Here is a 21,114-nt window from a genome sequence, read left to right on the forward strand (position 1 = left end):
AAAACAGTCACATTCTGAGGTACTAGAAATTAGGACTTCAACATACTCATTCTGGGGGAACACAATTCAGCTGATAACAAGTGCCAAAGAAAAGCATGCTTAGTCTTAAAACTCATGAAATATCTTTAAGAAACTGGTGAAGGAAACCTACAATAAATATCAACAGGACATTAGGGATCAGCAGAAATCCTATAATATTATGGATAAGTTCACCAAAAGTAACACTAAAGTCAGTAAGGATGGACAAAGAATTGTACAACAAAGAGCCAGAAAAAGCTATAGGTGAAGATACATGACAAATTTGGGAGATTGTTTTTTAATGGAAGCATAATGACCAGTAAATGACACTGAGAATACATACCACAGACTAAACTATAATAACCCTATAATGCAATGGTTCTCCAACTATGGTCCAAAATTCCCAGGGTCCCCAACATTCTGCCTTTCCTAACTATGTATCTGTGAAAAGCCAGACTTTCTTCAAATATTTCAACCAAAAGAACAAATCACAATAGATTAAATGCAAAAATAGGCATGAGAATCCAGTTGTCTTTTACTAAACAAAACATTAAAAAGATTTGCAGAAATGTAAAAACAATACCACTCTTCTCACAAATCTTTTTGCTTTGATAAGTTATTTTTAATTAAAATGTTATCTGCATGAACATGTAATGGCTGTGTTTATTGTTAAGTAAGTTAACAAGTACTTTAAAATTTAAGTTTTAATTTCTGATTTAATACTGGTAGATCTTCCCATATAAACCAAAAACCCTTGCATTCTCAATTAATTTTGGATGTTAAGTGCGCCTGAGAACTAAAAGTGTGAGAACTCAGAGAATTGACCCAGTTAGCACCTCTGCTGCAGAAACTTACTCCACCTTCCCAGTGCCCGGACAAACAACATCTGCCTACTTAGTCAAACCTAGGGTTTAACAATGATTAAAAAAAAGTATTTTTGTAATGATAAGTCTATCAACAGTACTTACAAACCTAAACATGTAGAGTATTATGTTAATAACATAGCTCCAAAATACATTAAAAATGATAAAAATTCAAAGAGAAACAGAATACATAAAAAACTAGAGTCAGAGATACAACATACCTTCCTCAACAATTAAAACAAGAAGAAAGAAAATCAGCATGGACACAGAAGAACTGAACAATATTATCAACCAACTTGACCTGATGAGTTTACAGAACAGTCCATCCAACTGCAACAAAAATATACATTCTTCTCAAGTGCACACAAAACATTTACCAAGAGGGACTACATTCTGGGTTATAAAACAATTTATAATATGGGGCGCCTGGGTGGTTCAGTGGGTTAAGCTGCTGCCTTTGGCTCAGGTCATGATCTCTGGGTCCTGGGATCAGGTCCCGCATCGGGCTCTCTGCTCAGCAGGGAGCCTGCTTCCCTCTCTCTCTCTGCCTGCCTCTCCATCTACTTGTGATTTCTCTCTGTCAAATAAATAAATAAAATCTTTAAAAAAAAAAAAAAAAAAGATAAAACAATTTATAATAAAATTGAAAGGAGTCATATCATATAGTATTTTCTTACTACCGCAGATTTAAATTAGAAATCTACAGCAGAGAGATCCTTTGAAAATCTTGAAATATTTCCAAGTAGCCCCTAGGCCAGAGAAGAAACCAAAAAGGAAAATTGGGATTATTTCAAGCTGAATGAAAATGAAAGTACAACATACCTAAATTTGAGATATAGATAACACACTATTTCAAGGGAAAATTACAGACCTAAAACACCTGTAATAAAGAAAAGATAAAGGCTCTCAGACCTCAGTTTTTACTTTAAGAAAGTATAAAATAAGTAAGTTAATTCCAAGGAAAGGGAAAGATGAAATAATCAACTACAAAAATAAAAGTCAATACAGTAGAACAGAAGAACAGTACAGAAAATTAATGAAAACAAAGGCTGAGGATTTTATTTAGAAGATCAATAAAACTGATGAACTAGCCATACTAATCAATTAAAAGGAGAAAAGACACCAATTAAGAATATCAAGAATGAGACACATAACATCACTATAGATTCTTCAAATATTAAAAGAATAAGGGAATGTAATTAACACTCTTACGCAAATAAATGTAACAACATAGGTGAAATGGCCAAATTCCTGGAAAACTACAAAGCTTACTCAAGAAGAAACAGATAAAGAGAACAGCCCTGTATCTACTAAAGACATGAAACATAATGTCTAAACAGGGTGCTAAAACCACCCTGCCAGGAAAAAATCCCAGGCCCAATGGCTTCACTGGTGAATTCTAACAAACATTTAAAAGGTAACAAGAATCAATTCAACAGACACTTTTCCAAAGAAGTGAAGAGGAGGGAACACTACTGTCCAACATATCTGTAAAGCCAGCATTACAGTGACACCAAAACCAGACAAAGACATTACAATAACTCTCAGGAGCATAGAAACAAAAGTTCTTAACAAAATTTTAGCAAGTATAATCTAACAATCAATGCAATGGAGAACACATCATAGTCACATGGAGTTTATCCCTGGAAAGCAAGGCTAGTTTAACATTCAAAAAGGAAAAAGAAAAAAAAAAAAAGGTTATTTCAACAGACACAGAAAAAGCAACTGACAAAATCCATCATCCACTCCTGGTAGGAACTCTGAGCAAACTGCACCTAGAAGGCAACCACCTCAAACTCATAAAGCATATTTCTGAAAAATCTGTAATACACATGGTGATAAACTAAGTGCTTTCTTATGAAAATAAAAAGAACAATGTCCACTTTCACTGCTCCTATTCAACATTTTCTCAAAGCATCAAACTAGTGCAATAAGGCAAAGAAGAAAATAAAAAGGAACAGAAAGGAAAGAAAAGGATGAAGGACCAGGGAGGGGGAGGAGAGCAGAGGAGAAGTGAGGTAAGAAGAAAAAGTGAAGAGGCAAAACTAAAATTGTATTTATATAATACTCTATGTAGAAAATCCAATGAAACCTGTACAATAGCTACCATAACCATTAAGTGACTTTAACAAGGATACAAAATAAGTATATAAATATCAATTCAGTTTCTCTACATGCAAGCAAAAAATGAACAATCAAGCTAAGGCTATAAAAAAAAATACCATTTACAACAGCCTAAAAATATGATATACTTTGGAATAAATCTGACAAAAAATGAGCAACCCTTAAAATACTAAAACCTATGGAGCCACATGAAAAGATGCTCAACATCATTAATAATCGCCAGGGAAATGGAAACTAAAACCCCAGTATTAGAATGGCTAAAACACTTAATTGAATAACTAAAACTAAAAGGACTGACCATATCAAGTGCTGGGGGGAGAAGTGAAGCAACTAAAACTTTCACACAATGCCAGGAGGAAGATGTAATGGTATAGTCATTTTGGAAAATAATTCAGGCATAGAGTTAGTTATAAAGTTAAACAGACATCTACCACGTACCCTATCTACCATTCCACTCAAGAGGTATTTAATTTACCCAAGAGAGATAAAAACATACGGCCACATAAAGACTTGTACACTAATGTTCACAGACGTTTATCTGTAATAGACAAAACCCCAAAACAATCCAGATGTTCATCAACATGTCAATGGATGTTTTTTAAAAAGTGTAGCAATGGAGTAGTACTCAGCAATAAAAAAGTAGTGAAATATTTTTACACATAATAACATGGATTAATCTCAAAATAATTATGCTGAAAAAGACAGAAAAACAGTATATAACATATAATTCTATTTATATAAAATTCTAGAAAATACAAACTAATCCACAGTGATGGAGAATCTGAGAACAGGCGATAGAAAGATAGGATAACAAAGAAGGCTGAAAAATTGGGGGGTGAAGTATGTTCATTATCTTGAATGTGATTATGGTCTCCGGGATAGTATGTGTATCAAAATTTGTAAAATTGTATGCTTTAATTATGTGCAATTTATTTTACCTCAAAAAAAGGCTTTAACAGTAGGATATCTGGTAATGGTTATACAACAGTATGAATACATTTAATACCAATGATCTATACACTAGAAAAAAAAAAGGGTTAAAATGATAAATTTCATGTTATGTTTATTTTATCACAAAAACAAAAAATTTAAAAAAAAAAAGAAGAGTAGGTATACTGAACTCAAAGCTGAACCTAAAATAACTACAGTCATTAAGATGAGTTAAGAATCCATATTTCTAGGCATCTACTTCTTTGACTATGTGACTTCTATTCTGCCAGTTGCTTAAATGTGAATGTTAAAGCCTTTTACAAGCTATTACCTGTGAGATATGATTGATGGAAGACTCCATTCTCCGAAGCTGAGAGGCTTGGATATCCAGCAATTGGAGGACATTGTTAGCCAATGCATTTATCTGATAAGCAACACTAGCTAGGGACTGGGTTGTGTAGGCTTTGGTCTCTTCTAAAGCTTTTCTCTTGTCGGCAGCCTGAAAATAAGAACAACAACAAAAAAATACTTATGTTAATGTTCATTAAACAGATATTCTTTAGAAAGGCAAAGTTACAATTATATTTTTTTAATGGAAAGACCCAATAAAATAAAAAAACTTATCAGGTAAGTCTGATGATAGTTTCAGGACACTGCTGAGGCCATAGCAGAAATCCTATCTGCCTGGTGGGACCCACTGTCTCTTGAGTGGCCAATCCACTGAGGTCCACCAAAGGAGCCACCAAGTGCCTGTCATCAGAGGCATACATTACAGTTGGCTCTGATTCACCTAAAGCCTCTCAAATCAATTTATCACATTACATCTTTAGAACCTTATGCCGGCCCCAAGCTCCCAACCCACTGTTGAGACTTCAGCTAAACCACTCTGTACTACTGCTGCCTCAGCATCCACTTTCTGTGGCTACGGAGGCCTACAGGGGCCTTCAATTGACACTACCTCCTCCCACAAGTGCACGCTCTAGATAACAGCCCTCAAGGTCACAAGTAAATGTAAGTTCCAGATATGATTCCCCAAAACCCCCTTGTGATAAACAATCTCTCCAGTCTCTCAGCTCCTTCCCCTTTTGTGCCCCTTAAATAAGACCACCTTGGAGCTTATCAAAACCCTATTTATAGTTTTTGGTTTGAACAAGCCAATACAGAATTAGCCCAGAAAACCCAGAGCGCTGTACCTGAGGACCCTAAAGAAAGCATGTACCCCAAGTCCTGCTGCTCACTGCCTGCCTACACCCTGCACTGAACTCCCCGTGTCACCTGGAGACATCACACTGTGTACCCTAGGACCTGTGAGTAATAAACTTCTCTATTCCACTTTCCCTTGCAGTCTTTTTATTGAACCTTGGCTCACCATCCAGAGGCTCTACTTAACAAATGTTAACAAAAAATCCCAACACCTACCAACAATGAGAGATTAAATCCATTCCATCTTATATTCCTGTTTACATTCATCAACATCAGAACTCCAACCTCCCTATTATCCATTATAACCACATCTCTCATTTCCACAAAAACTACTGTGAAATTTATAAAGCAAACCTTTACTACCCATTCTTCCCAAAGTCCTGTACATAACTCAGAATTCAGATGGTGAGAAAAGTTCAGAGGCAAAGTTCAAAGCAAAGCTCAGAATAAAGTTCCAAAAAAAGTGATAAACTCTATGTAGGGGGATCACAAATAAAGGGTAAATATCACTAATATATAATCTAAAAACGAAAAAGACCAAGAATCAATAAAGAAAAAAGAGGTCTAACAGTTCACAAAAAAGGCAATACAATCATTTTTAACCATTTGAAAAAATATTCAACCTGATTCACTTTAAAAAAAGAAATGCAGGGGCACCTGGATGGCTCAGTTGGTTGGACCACTGCCTTCAGCTCAGGTCATGATCCTGGAGTCCCGCATCGGGCTCCCAGCTCCATGGGGAGTCTGCTTCTCCCTCTGACCTTCTCCTCGCTCACGCTCTCTCTGTCACTCTCTCAAATAAATAAATAAAATCTTTAAAAATAATAATAATAATTACATTTAGGGGCACCCAGGTGGCTCAGTCAATTAAGCATTCAGCTCAGGTCATGATCTCATGGCCCTGGTACCAAGGCTGACATCCAGCTCCCTCCTCAACAGGGAGTCTGCTTCTCTCTCCCTCAGTCCCTCCCCCTCACTCATGTGCTAATGGATAAATAAATTCTTTAAAAAAGTAAAAACTAAAAAATAATTACATGTAAAATGTAGGGTTAAACAGGTTGGAGGGAGCATAGCTAACATTCTTTAAACATACCTTGTTTTATTATAGATTTGTTTTTAGAACTATGTAAATAATGTATACAATTATACAACAAAATTAAATTTTAAAAAATTACCCAAAATTAAATATAAAATTAATCAAATGGGCCTGCATATCCAATTAGTGGCTTAACCAAAGGAGAAATAAAAAGGGACATCAAAGCACAGTAATTTGATTGTTCATTTTTTTTTTTTTTGAGGGGGTCAGGGAGGGGCAGAGGAGAAAGGGGGAGAGAAAATTAAGCAGGCTCCACACCGAATGTGGAGCAATGAGGGGCTCATCTCACCAGCCTGAGGTCATAACCTGAGCAAAAATCAAGAGCTGGACACTTATTGACTGAGCCACCCAGTTGCCTCTTCATTGTTCATTCTTAATCGGATTTATCTTTAAGACAACCATAATTCAGGGGCGCCTGGGTGACTCAGTGGGTTGAGGCCTCTGCCTTCGGTTCAGGTCATGATCCCAGGGTCCTGGGATCCAGCCCGGCATCGGGCTCTCTGCTCAGCAGGGAGCCTGCTTCCTCCTCTCTCTCTGTCTGCTTCTCTGCCTACTTGTGATCTCTGTCTGTCAAATGAATAAATAAAATCTTAAAAAAAAAAAAAAAAGACAACCATAATTCAAAGAGGAAAAAAAACCCTGAAACTACTTTTTAAAAGATTTTATTTATTTGACAGAGACAGCAAGAGAGAGAGCACAAGCAGTAAGAGTGGGAGAGGGAGAAGCAGGCCTCCCACTGAGCAGGGAGCCCCATGCAGGGCTTGATCCCAGGACCCTGGGATGGTGAGCTGAGCCAAAGGCAGATGTCCAATGACTGAGCCACCCCAAATTATCCTTTTCTTCAATGAATTGTCTTGGCACTTATTCAAAAATCAATTGACTGCAGAGAAGTGGGTCATTTCAGGGCTCTTTTTTGGGTTCCATTGTTAAATGGATGATCCTCATCTAGTACTATACTGAATTGATTACTGTAGATTTAGTTAACACCTTCTTTTCTTTTTTAAGATTTTATTTGTTTATTCGACAGAGAGAGAGAGAGAGAGACAGTGAGAGAGGGAACACAAGCAGAGGAAGTGGGAGAGAGAGAAGCAAGCTTCCAGCCAAGCAGGCAGCCTGATGCTGGGCTCAATCCCAGGACCCTGAGATCATGACTTGAGCTGAACGGCAAGACGCTTAACCAACTGAGCCACCCAGGCGTCCCCCTTGAGTAACTCTTGAAGACCAGTAGTTGGAAGTCCCCCAGATTTTTCTTTTTCAAGATTGTTTTAGATATTTTTAAGTTTTTTTGCACTTTCATGTAATTTTAGAATCAGTTTGTCAACTTCCACAGAAGAGCCTGCTGAAAATTTGAGTGGAATTACACTGAATCTATAAATCAATTTGGAGAAAACTGCCATTTAACAATACTGCATCTTCCAGTTGTGAACACAATAGCCCACTCCTATTATTTAGGTCTAAAGACCTAATTGCTGAGAGAGTTTAAAGTTTTTGTGTACTGGGGCGCCTGGGTGGCTCATTAGTTTATTAAAGCCTCTGCCTTTGGCTGAGGTCATGATCCCAGGGCCCTGGGATCGAGCCCCACACTGGGCTCTCTGCTCCATGGAGAGCCTGCTTCCTCCTCTCTCTCTGCCTGCCTCTCTGCCTACTTGTGATCTCTGTCAATTAAATAAATAAAATCTTTAAAGTTTTTGTGTACCAACTGCAAACATTTTGTTAAACTTATCCCTATATATTTCATATTTTTTTTAAAGATTTTATTTATTTATTTGACAGACAGAGATCACAAGTAGGCAGAGAGGCAGGCAGAGGGGAGGGGGGGGGGCAGGCTTCCCTGCTGAGCAGGGAGCCCGATGTGGGACTCGATCCCAGGACCCTGGGATCATGACCTGAGCTGAAGGCAGAGGCTTAACCACTGAGCCACCCAGGCGCCCCCATATTTTTGATGCTCTCATGAATGGTAGTTTTTATCATTTCAATTGCAACTGCAACCTTATAGAAGTACAACTGATCTTTGAATACTAACCTTGTAATCCTGCAACACTGCTATATTATTTGCTGCAGTTGCTTTTTTGTAGATTTCTTGGGCTATTATATACAGAGACAATCATTTTTTTTTAATTTTTTTTATTTATTTATCAGAGAGAGAGAGGGAGAGAGAGCGAGCGAGCACAGGCAGACAGAATGGCAGGCACAGGCAGAGGCAGAAGCAGGCTCCCCGCTGAGCAAGGAGCCCCATGCGGGACTCGATCCCAGGATGCGGGGATCATGACCTGAGCCGAAGGCAGCTGTTCAACCAACTGAGCCACCCAGGCGTCCCTACAGAGACAATCATTAAAGATGATTTTACTTCTTACTTTCCAATCTGTATACCTTCTACTTTTTCTTGCTTTACTGAATTGGTTTTCTGGGCATCTGACTTTTTTGAAGGTATATGCCCTTTATGAACCTAATGAAGTACTTCTACTCTTAGTATATTTACCAAATTAAGCAGATTTAATCTGGAGTGATACCTTGTTATTTTCAGTCATCCACTAAATTTTAGAGTTTCATCTGCCTTTTGTTTTTAGTCTACACGTTGCACTTTTCTTTCACCAGAGTAGGAAAGACAAGCTTTGCACTAAAATCTAGTCTCCCTTCCTCTAGAGCATAGAATGATACTTTATTTTCCAGCTTCCCTAATCACATAGTCATAAACCTAAATATTGTCAATGGAATGATAGAGTTGAAATGGGTGCCACTTACAGGCCCAGGAATAAAACCTCCAATGAATGTTCCAATGCAATTCTTGAAGTAAAATGTAGTCCTACCAAAACAACTGAGTTACGTTAAACAGAAAATATTTTACAGTTTCCATTTTTAATTTATACTTAAAATAACTAAAACTAAGTGAAATTTAAAAATTCACACTAGCCACATTTTAGAAAGTGCCCAATACCCACATGTAGATTGCAGCTACTTTACTGAAAACAGTTATTATTTTCCTCTACAGGCCACTGAATTTAAAAGTAAAGTCTACACAAGAATTGCTGCTGTTGTTTATTTCAGTCTGTAAGTTTAGTATCCAATAGTTAGTCTCCCTCCTTTTTTTTTAATACTTTAACTGAATCACTACCAACAGTTTTAGTATGTTCCAAGGATCATACAAAATGGATTATAAACTAAAAGACAAATAGCCAGCATTTCTCCAAGGAGCTAAAACAGATATTGTTAATTATAGCAGTCTTCTCTGTAAAGTCTAAAAACTCTTAACTAATCACTCCAGGAGTTGACATGGGATAGGAAACCCATTTGCCAACCCTGCCTTATGCCATTGATGAAGTCTGCTTAAAATGGAAATCTACATGTGCAGCTTTAAAAGAAAAAGTTAATTATTTAAAAGAGCTAAACTCAAAATAAACAATGTAGCCAAGAACTAAACAGGAAATTCCTTAGATAACTGAATTTTATGAACAGCCCATACATAAAACTAGCTGTCGTCCTCTTTCCTCCTCTACCTGTGGAAAGCAAGCTTTACTGAGTCAGGGTCTGCTAGCTGGAATAAAGAACATTTTCTTTCTTTCTTTCTTTTTTTTTTTTTTTTTTTTTGAGGATTTTTAATTTATTTATTTGAGAGAGCGGCTGAGTGAGAGACAGAGAATGAGCTTGGGGCTGGGGGGGGGGGTCTGCGCGGGTGAGATGCAAAGGGATACAGAGAAGCAGACTCCCTGCTGAGCAGGAAGGCTGCCGCAGGGCTTGATCCTAGGACTCTGGAATCACGACCTGAGCAGAAGACAGATGCTTACTCGACTGAGCCACCTGGCACCCCAAGAACATTTCTATAAAATATCTATACTTGTAAGTCCTTTTCTTGCCCTTCAAGGTGTCTACAAAGGCAGAGTGATCTTTATTTTTCCACTCCCTTAAGTGTAAATTACTAGCTATAAGCAATCTCTCTCATATCTATACATTTACCTTTAACAATATTTCCTTTCCCTCATTCTCTCAACCTTCTTCATCTCTTACCAGAGGAATAATCTTTTTCCTCTATCTCATGTAAATACTTGAATCTTAAAGAGACAGAGAACATCCTGGTCAGAACTATGCTTAAAAACTAATGCACTCTTGGGGCGCCTGGGTGGCTCAGTGGGTTAAAGCCTCTGCCTTGGGCTTGGGTCATGGTCCCAGGGTCCTGGGATCAAGCCCCGCAGTGGGCTGTCCGCTCCGCGGGGAGCCTGCTTCCTCCTCTCTCTCTCTCTGCCTGCTTCTCTGCCTACTTGTGATCTCTGTCTGTCAAATAAATAAGTAAAATCTTAAAAAAAAAAAAAAAAAAAAAAAACTAATGCACTCTTATTTTTTTTTAAAGATTTATTTATTTGAGAGAAAGATAGTGTGCGCACCATGAGAGAGAGGGAAAATGAGAATGAGCAGGGGTAGGCAGGACGGAGGGAGAAGCAGACCCCCTGCTGAACAGGGAGCCTGACTCAGGGCTCAATCCCAGGACTCTGGGATCACAACCTGAGCCAAAGGAAGACGCTTAACCAGCTGCGCTACCAGATACCACAACTAATGCATTTTAAATGAAAACAAGTATTATATACTTTTTTAAAATTTTGCCTGCTTTTTAATAAAAGAATACAGAAAGAGAAAAATTTAAATGAAAAAAATATCATGGTCCTATCATTCAAATAGAACATGTTAACATGTTAGCGTAATTTCTTCCAAGTCTCTCCAGTATGTGTTTGTATGAAGAATGTAAAAACTGACATTATATCCTACAGTTAATGTCCTGCTTTTTTTCATTAAATATACCATGAGCATTTCTCTATGTGCTAATCTTCCTTAGCATCTTTTTCAAAAAACAGTTTTCAATAGCTTCATTGTTATGGCAGTAACCTGTTTGTTGCCTATCACCTCATTTTAAATCCTCTAATATTAAGAACCTGATTTTAATGAAGGCATCAACGTATTAAGCCCTGTTTAAATAAAAAAAAAAAAAATCTAATCTAATTTCTTCTAAATGACCAAACAAGAGATGGCATTATTTAGTAGTTGAAGGCATTCAGAGGAAAACATGTACAGTTACTTATGAATAAATATTGCCTACCTTTCCCCCTGAATAGTAAAGTATACGCAAGTAGAAAGAATAATATGATAATCCCATATACTTGTCTTTCAACTTCAGTAAATATCATATTTAGTTTTATAAATTCACATTATAGGGGCCCCTGGATGGCTCACTCAGTTCAGCATCCAACTCTTGGTTTCAGCTCAGCTCATGATCTCAGGGTTGTGAGATCAAGCACTGCATCAGGTTCCACACTGGGGCATGGAGCTTGCTTAAGATTCTCTCTTTTCCCTTGGCCCCCTTTGCCCGCCCCCACCTTTAAAAAATTTACATTTTACTTGGTTTTATAAGGCTGCAAAAATTGTTTTAATTTTAATACCGGCTCCACACCCAACATGGGGCTTCAACTCAGCACCCTGAGATCAAGACTCACATGCTTGAGGCACCTGGATGGCTCAGTGGGATAAGCCTCTGCCTTTGGCTCAGATCATGATCCCAGGGTCCTGGTATCGAGCCCCGCAGCAGGCTCCCTGCTTAGCAGGGAGCCTGCTTCCTCCTCTTTCTCTCTCTGCCTGCTTCTCCGCCTACTTGTGATCTCTGTCAAATAAATAAAATCTTAAAAAAAAAAAAAAGACTCGCATGCTCCACTGACTAAGCCCCTGCCTGCAAAATTTTATATCTGGAATACATTAAAAATTAATTTTCACTTGTTTTTTTAAATAAACTCAGAATGTTTTTCTTAGAAAGCATCTTGGACTGCCTGTCTGGCTCAGTCTGTAGAGAGAGTGACTCTTGATCTCAGAGTCATGAGTTTGAGCCCTGTGTTGGGCATGGAGCCCACTTAAAATTTAAAAAAATAAATTAAAAAGGGGCACCTGGCTGGCTTAGTCAGTGAAGCATACAACTCTTGTCCTCGGGGTGTTAAGTTCGAGTCCCACATTAGGTGTAGTGATTACTTAAAAATAATAAAAGATCTTTAATTTTAAAAAAAGTATCTTAAAAATTATATACCTATTTTAATAGACAATTTTAGTCATAGGAAATAACAAAATATCAATACTTTCATTTTCATCTAGCTCTACCTTAAATCTGTTTTCCTCAAACAGTAGGCACTGCTGACTCATTAAATGTGCTTATTTATACATTTTACAAGTTCAATAAAATTAATCATTTTCTTCCAACTCTTTATAATAACATTTTAGCTATATAATTAAGCTCCAAATATCAACCTATAGGCTAACATTAAAAGTGCCATTCTAGGGGCACCTGGGTGGCTCAGTGGATCAAAGCTTCTGCCTCTGGCTCAGGTCATGACCCCAGGGTCCTGGGATCAAGCCCCGCATCAGGCTCTCTGATCAGCAGGGAGCCTGCTTCCCTTCCCCTTCCCCTCTCTCTGCCTGCCTCTCTGACTATTTGTTATCTCTGTCTGTCAAATAAATAAATAAAATATTCAAAAAAAAAAAGTGGTATTCTAAGTTAGGGCCCTACTAAAAGATGTCCTGTATGGAAAATGGAGCCCAGACCCAGAACATACGCTGGTATAACACTTCAAAAAAACAATATGATTTGAATTACAATATTCTCTTTCTTACCCTTCCTTAAAGTCTGCCAAGAGGGCTTAAAGAAAGTTTGATTTCTTTGAAAAACAGTAACTTCTCTCCACCCTAACTGCAAGTGGCTTAATGACCCTACTTAGGTAACAATAGGGGGTTCTCGTGTGCTTTCAAAAAAAGTTTTCTGCTGGGGCGCCTGGGTGGCTCAGTGGTTGGGCCTCTGCCTTCGGCTTGGGTCGTGGTCCCGGGGCCCTGGGATCGAGCCCCACATCTGGCTCTCTGCTCAGCGGGGAGCCTGCTTCCTCTTCTCTCTCTCTCTCTCTGCCTGCCTCTCTGCCTACTTGTGGTCTCTGTCTGTCAAATAAATAAATAAAATCTTAAAAAAAAAAAAAGTTTTCTGCTATCTTGCTTTTGTGTCTTTATCTTTTTTCCCCCTTTCTAGAAATGTCACATCCTCTTTTAGTAACTTTTTTTTCTTTTAATAACTTTAAAATGACCTCTAATCCAAACCTCCCAGAAACTTTTTCAAAGTCAGTATTTTTCCAACAGAGTATTTTATAAGTTTATATAAGGCTTTTCCAATTACTTTATGGAAGCAATTTCATGACAATCCATTAAAAAACAACCTAAATCTACAAAAAAAATACTCTATTTCAGTGACTCTAACAAACCAGCTACAGTTAGATGCACCACTTTTATGTAACACTAAGAAAAAACCTGCCAACTGCGTCAGAATGCTTTCTTACAAAGAATTACCTTATAATTACAGGAAATATTTTTTCATACTTATCTAGATGGTCACTTTATGTCAGTGTTAATCATAAAGTAATAAAATCAGCTAGAAAATTCATATTCAAAGTTATCCAAATTCCAGAAACAAACAAACAAACAAACAAACAAAAAAAAAAACCCTTTTTTAAGGGGGGAGAGAGGCAGAGGGGAGAAGGAGAGGGTTTTTTGTTTTGTTTGTTTTTTTAAGGTTTTATTTATTTGAGAGCGGGAGAGGGTATACAAGCAGGTGAGGAGAAGAAGAAGCAGCCAATTCCCACTGAGCACAGAGCACAACACAGGGCTTAATCCCAAGACCTCAAGATCATGACCTGAGTCAAAATCAAGAGTCGCATGTTTAACCAACTAAGCCACCCAGGCATCTCCCCAAAAAAACTCTGTATCATTTGTATGATTCAAAATCTACCCAAAGATTTTTCAAAACTATTGTCATGTCTACCTAGTTTCCTTAAAACTAAAATAACCTTTACCCTTCAACCCTATTTTTCATGTTCAAAACACAGATATTATCTTAAAAATCCAAACCAGTGCACCTGGGTGGCTCAGTGGGCTAAAGCTTCTGCATTCGGCTCTGGCCATGATCTCAGGGGCCTGGGATCGAGCCCTGCATCAGGCTCTTTGCTCAGCGGGAAGCCTGCTTCCTCCTCTCTCTCTCTCTCTCTGCCTGCCTCTCTGCCTACTTGTGATCTCTCTCTCTGTCAAATAAATAAATAAAATCTTAAAAAAAAAAAATTCCAAACCAACTGGGGCATTTGGTTTGGCATCCAACTCTTGGTTTTGTCTCAGGTTACTGGGCTCTACCCTGGGAGTCTGCTTGAGATTCTTTCTGTCCCTCTGTCCCTCTCCCTGCTTGTGCTCATGAACTCTCTTTCTCAAATAAATAAAACTTTTTTATAATTATATAAATAATAATAATTTTTAAAAAAACAAACCAGCTGTCTTACAGGAAGTCCTATAACCTGGATTTGTCTGATTATTTCCTTATGACTAGATTCTGATTAAATCAAGTGGCAGGAATACTATTAAGTGGTGCTGTGAACTTTCCACTGCAGTTGACATTGTATCTTTTAAGGTAAGGCTCTATCATTATTTCCAGAATTTTCTTCCAAGCTGCTGACACCAATTCTGTACATTTTGATGCTAGTGCTAACTTAATCTTACCAGAAGGTGTCACCTCCCAAAACTGTCTTAAGGCAAAACCCAGGACTCTATTCTCTCCTCAAATGGTCCATAAATGATCTGTTAACAGGTTGCAATAACCAAGATAAACCCCCAGCAAAAACAACCAAGTTCGCTCAAGTAAGAGGACTACTCCTCTGGCTGACAGCTTTTTAATTGTAAAATGCATCCCAATTTCAGAAATGTTAAAATGAAGGGGTGAGGAGGAAGTTTCTTAGAATTGATTATATATATAGTATATAAGAAACCTATATATAGTATATAAGAAACCTTTTATTCATTCATTCATTTGTTAGAGAGAGAGCACCAGCAGGGTAAAGGGGCAGAGGGAGAAGGAGAAGTAGACTCCCCGCTGAGCAAGGAGCCTTCTAAGGGCCCTTTAAAAAAAAAAAACAAAACGTTAATGCTAATAGGAAGAATTTAAAATCTCAAGTGTTAACACCTATAACAGGAAGAGTTTTATATACCATAAAGTACACAAAACATCTACTTTGCTGAAGGCCAATCTAAGGTTTGGTTGGTTTGAGACCCGAGAACTTTCCAGGAGGAATCCATAATCATTTTGTGTAGAGGAATGAGAGGATGAAGGGAGGAAAAGAGCACACAGGCCAAATGCTGGTTCATACTGACAAATAAACCTATTAAGCATGGAGTCATGAGGATTAGGATATGCATATACTCAATACCCAGCTAGCACTGAAAGGATATAATTTTCTCCAACACAATTCCCATTTCAAAAAAAGTGAAAAATAAAAACAAATCCTACCAGGTTATGGCAAATATCCAGCAAAAAGAACAAACTGTTTGCATAACAATTCAAGTTGAAACCTAGTTATTGTAAGCTTTAGAACAGATCCTCCTACCATCTCCCATTTAAGCAACTGTGAACAGGCCAATGAGCTTCCAGCAAAATCTAGCTTCCAGCAAAAGTCTCACTACCCTTGCTTATGCTCTGTCAAATAAATAAAATCTTAAAAAAAAAAAAAAAGACATTTTTAAAAACAGGCTTAATGGAAGAACTCTAAGAACCCAGTTTTCAAAAGAGCAACTACTTTTTTTAAAGATTTTATTTATTTGAGAGAGAGAAAGAGAATGAGCACAAGAGAGCACAGCAGGGGAGAGAGAAGAGGAGGCTCCATGGAGAAGGGTTCGATTTTAGGACCTTGGGATCATGATTCAAACTGAAGTAGCAGCTTAACCAACTGAGCCACTCCGATACCCCAAGAGGAACTACATTTAAACACAAAATTAGTTACACACTTAAGTACTATTATCAGAATATATTCCATGCTTAGGTCCAAGACACTAACTTCCTTCCATTAAATCCATGTTAACTAATCATATGATGTTCTTTCTTAAAAGAATTACACTGAGAGGGGTGGTGAGTGGGGAGAGGGTTTAAAAAGGTAACAGGCACTTTCTTTTTTTTTCTTTGAAGATTTCATTTATTTTAGAGAAAGACCATGTATAGGAAGGGAGAGTGGGGCAGAGAAGGCGGGAAAGGGAAAAGGAGAGAATTTCAGGCCAGCTCGGCAATAAGCATGGAACCCGACGCAGGGCTCAATCCCACCACCCTAAGATCATCACCTGAGCCAAAACCATGGGGCGAATGCTCAACTGACTAAGCCACTGAAGTGCCCCTTGAATCACTATATTATATGCCTAAAACTAATATTATAGGTGTATATTAATTAACGAATTAAAATAGAAACTTAAAAAAGAATTCAGCTGAAAGAGCCACTGTGATCAAGAGTGTACGTTGGGGGGCGCCTAGGTGGCTCAGTGTTTGTTAAAGCCTCTGCCTTCGGCTCAGGTCATGATCCCAGGGTCCTAGAATCGAGCCCCACATCGGGCTCTCTGCTCAGCAGGGAGCCTGCTTCCTCCTCTCTCTGACTGCCTCTTTGCCTACTTGTAATCTCTGTCACATAAATAAATAAAATCTTTAAAAAAAAAAAAAAAGAGTGTACGTTGGCCAAGCACTTTCACATACTGCTGGAGGGTCCAACAGGACAACATGTATAACAATTCTTTAAAATGCATATATTCTTCAGTTCTAGGAATTTGCCCCCAAAAAATAAAAGTTCAAGTACAAAAACAAAAAAAAAAAACAAAAGCAAAAACAGAACACTTATGTTTATGGATGTCCAACCATCTCTGTTTATAATCACAGGGGGAAAAAAAGAGAACTAATCTAAATGACTAATGACAGGTGATTAAAAAAAATTTCTATACTGAATGCTATGTAGTCAATAAAAGTGACCGATATTGGGCGCCTGGGTGGCTCAGTGGGTTAAGCTGCTGCATTCGGCTCAGGTCATGATCTCAGGGTCCTGGGATCGAGTCCCACATCGGGCTCTCTGCTCAGCAGAGAGCCTGCTTCCTCCTCTCTCTCTGCCTGCCTCTCTGCCTACTTGTGTTCTCTCTCTGTCAAATTAATAAATAAAATCTTTAAAAAAAAAAAAAGTGACCGATATTTACCAACAAGTAAAGTGTGTTAAGTCAGGGTTCAAACTGGGAAGCAAGCCACTAAGACTAAAAGAATTAATTATAGAATTTCACCTTACACAATTACAGAAACAGCTGGAAAGCTGAGATAGTCCATAAGGGAAGCAGAAGGATCAGAAAGTCATCAATCAATTTGAGAAACCAAACACACCCAGCTGGAGAATGGGGTTGCAAGGAAATGCTCCCGGGGAGATCTGGGAAGCCAGGCTTCTGCAGGTCTCTATCAGCTGAGGGGCCTGATGCCACTGCTGACCAAATGTCAACAACCAGGAAAAAGAGCTACATGCAGAGCGAAGGAGACCGAAGTCAAGCTGGAACCCACCAACACCTCTGTGCCTCTTACTACATCTAACCACAAAAACCTTTAGAGGTTAATAAATGTTGCTCACACAAATTCTCTTAGCCAATTTTAACCCATGACCATACAGGAAAGGAACCCTACTACAAACTATAAGATACATAGTTTCTACTTAAGTAAACTGAAAGAATAGGAATCACCACAGTACCCTCTGTCAATATGGTATATGTACAAACCTCTTTCATCATATTTAACCTCTGAAGAAAATTAATAGCAAAAACATGCTTTAGTCTAACATGATACACTCATCCTCTAACAACCAAAATGATTCTATCTCCCCAGAAGAGAATACAAAGTCTACTCTCTTAAGTAATGTTCATTTCTTTTCTAGCTGGCTGAGTTGTACTTCCCCTTTGAAATCCTTAAATCCTGAAATATTAAGTTAACCCACTATTAACACACCTAAAGCTAAATATAAGAGAGGTGGGGAGAGAGGAGAAAAAGAATTGCTTAATACATACACAAAGTTTAAGGTACAGAACAAATACTCATAAATACTAGAGTTTTCATTCTGTAACTGGTCATGAGGTCATAGCTAGTATTTATAATGTTCTTCCACTATCTACCACATATTCCATTTGCCTTCAGCAATCATCTCATCTGGTTGTTATTCCTTGCCTGGTGTGCTGACTCAAACCACTGCCATCAGCAGCCCTGCCTATATTCAGTTGTTTTAGTAATAGTATAGTACTAAAATTAGTATAATATTAGCATATTATATCACAGTTATACACACACACTCAGACAAAGTAGACAGATATCCCTGGATAATGAGATATAGGTGATTTTTAATATTCTTTATTTTTTTCTATATTTGATTTTTTCAATGATCATCATTTCAATAATGAGATTATTTTTACTAAGAAAATTCTGTTTATAGGGCGCCTGGGTGGCTCAGTGGGTTAAGCCGCTGCCTTCGGCTCAGGTCATGATCTCAGGGTCCTGGGATCGAGTCCCGCATCGGGCTCTCTGCTCAGCAGGAAGTCTGCTTCCCTCTCTCTCTCTCTCTGCCTGCCTCTCAGTCTACTTGTGATTTCTCTCTATCAAATAAATAAATAAAATCTTTAAAAAAAAAAAAAAAAGAAAATTCTGTTTATATACTCTTAATGGAAAAAAGAAAAACACATATCTTCACATATAGTGTGACCTAATTTTGTTTGGTATAATTATATACCTATGCAAACTAACCAGATATGGAGAGGAGATACACCAGCATTATTTATGATTACATCAGGATTATATATAACAATTTCTGTTTTCATCTTCATTCTTCTGTGGAATTTCCAAATGTTCTACAATCACCATGTAACATTTTTACTGTAACAATCTTGCAGACATCAGGAAACTAAAAGTAAGGCTAGTCATACCACCTCACTACCATCCCATCAAACAGAAAAGGGAAAAGAGCAAGAACCTGAATCTTTGATAATACTAAGCTAAAGAATTAGTCAACCCTGGAATAACCCAACTTTGGAATTTCTTTTCATATAAAATAATATATGTTCATATTGTTTAAGCCTTAGTTCTTTTTTTTTTTTTTAAGATTTTATTTATTTATTTGACAGACAGATCACCAGTAGGCAGAGAGGCAAGCAGAGAGAGAGGAGGAAGCAGGCTCCCTGCCGAGCAGAGAGCCCGATGCAGGGCTCGATCCCAAGACCCTGGGATCATGACCTGAGCCGAAGGCAGAGGCTTTAACCCACTGAGCCACCCAGGTGCCCCCTCAGTTCTTTTTTATTAACTACAGCCAAATGCATCTTTAATAATTTTTATATAGGAGGGGGCAGAGTACATTCCGAAAAAAAGGGTTTTGGTTAAACTTGAAACAACTTACACTAATTCTCATCATACATACAAAAAAATCTATTAGGGGGGCGCCTGGGTGGCTCAGTGGGTTAAGCCTCTGCCTTCGGCTCAGGTCATGATCCCAGGGTCCTGGGATAGAGCCTCGAATCGGGCTCTCTGCTCAGCAGGGAGCCTGCTTCCTCCCCTCTCTCTGCCTGCCTCTCTGCCTGCTTGTCATCTCTCTCTGTCAAATAAATAAATAAATAATCTGAAAAAAAAAATCTATTAGGGTAACTCCCAAATTATCAAGGCCATTTTCTAAACAGGTCCACTAATTTACAGCTGGTTGTGTTACTCATTCAAATCTTTTCTGAGGGGCTCCTAAGTGGTATAGTAGAGGTTGAGCATCTGACTCTTGGTTTCACCTCAGGTCATGATCTCAGCACAGAGTTTGCTTGAGATTCTCACTGCCTCTCCCTCCGGCCCTCCCCTTCTCTTTCTTTCTCAAATAAATAATTTTTTTTTTTTTTTTAATGTTATCTGTGGACGCCTGAGTGACTCAGTCGGTTAAACATCTGTCTTCAGCACAGGTCATGATCCCAGTGTCCTGAGATGGAGACCCACAGTGGGCTCCCTGCTCAGTGAAGAATCTGCTTCTCCCTCTCCCTCTGCTGCTCCCCCTGCTTGTGTGTGCACTTGTGCACTCTCTCTGTCTAATAAATAAATGAAATCTTTAAGTATTATCTGAGAAATCAGTCTAGTGTGACCTTCACATAAAGCAATTATATTTTAATCTGGATTAGTCTCCTCAGGCAGCCATAACAAAATGTTGAATGGCTTCAACACCACAAATTTATTTTCTAACAGTTTTAGAGGATGAAAAATCCAAGATTAGCATTCTGCTTCTGGTGAGGGCTCGCTTCCTGGCTTGCAGAGGTCTACCTTTTCAAAATGTTCTCACATGGTGGAGAGAGATTTATCTCTGGGGTTTTTCCTCTATTACAAGGACTCCAGTTCTATCACAGCCACACCCTAGACCTCATTTAACTTCAATCACCTCCTTAAAGGTGCTATCTCCAACACAGTCACAAGGAGAGATTAGAGCTTCAACATATAATTTGAGGCAAGGGAACATAATCCAAAACCTCAAACATTAGGAAATACAGACTTATTACTAACACCCAAAATATATTCTTGATAGTAGTACGTTTAACGGCTATATATCTAGTTTCCAAAGCACTTTCACACAGTAAACTAAGCAGACATCCTGGTTTCACAGATCAGGGCACTATATAAAGCTCAGAGATATTAATTTGTCCAAGTACTCTCTAACTAGTTAACAGAGGAGTAAGGACTAGCACCCAGGTCTGCAGCTTCATCCAGGGGTCTTTACACAGCTCTTACTCTTGTCACATGCACTTAAAGAACCAAAATTTTATTTCCCCTAACATTCTGAACAACAGAAGCAGCTTGGGGATCAGAAAGAAGAAGGGCAACGAGCAAAAGATAGGATTCAAAGCAGAATGCAATGAACAAGAACATCAGACTGGAGGTGGGCAAACTTCAGTAGTCAGCAAGCACAAGGGGGAAATAAACCACAAGGCCAGAGAAATCCTACAGACCCTGGAGGAATCTGGACTTCATCCTGAGGCTACAAAGGAGCCACA

At 38.3% G+C, this 21,114-nt stretch overlaps 1 protein-coding gene across 8 annotated transcripts in view; it reads right to left on the reverse strand.

Moving 5' to 3' along the window:
- ABI1 (abl interactor 1) overlaps positions 1-21,114 on the reverse strand; it is a 121,338-nt gene that overhangs the window by 69,599 nt on the left and 30,625 nt on the right. For all 8 annotated transcript variants that reach the window (XM_082740927.1, XM_082740926.1, XM_082740928.1 and 5 more), the window contains exon 2: positions 4,267-4,434. In XM_082740927.1, the coding sequence (XP_082597053.1) occupies positions 4,267-4,434 (168 nt within the window). The remainder of the gene's footprint in view (positions 1-4,266; positions 4,435-21,114) is intronic.

This window comes from Mustela nivalis (genome assembly GCF_964662115.1).
Source record: "Mustela nivalis genome assembly, chromosome: 7".
In the NCBI taxonomy this organism is placed as follows: Eukaryota; Metazoa; Chordata; class Mammalia; order Carnivora; family Mustelidae; genus Mustela; species Mustela nivalis.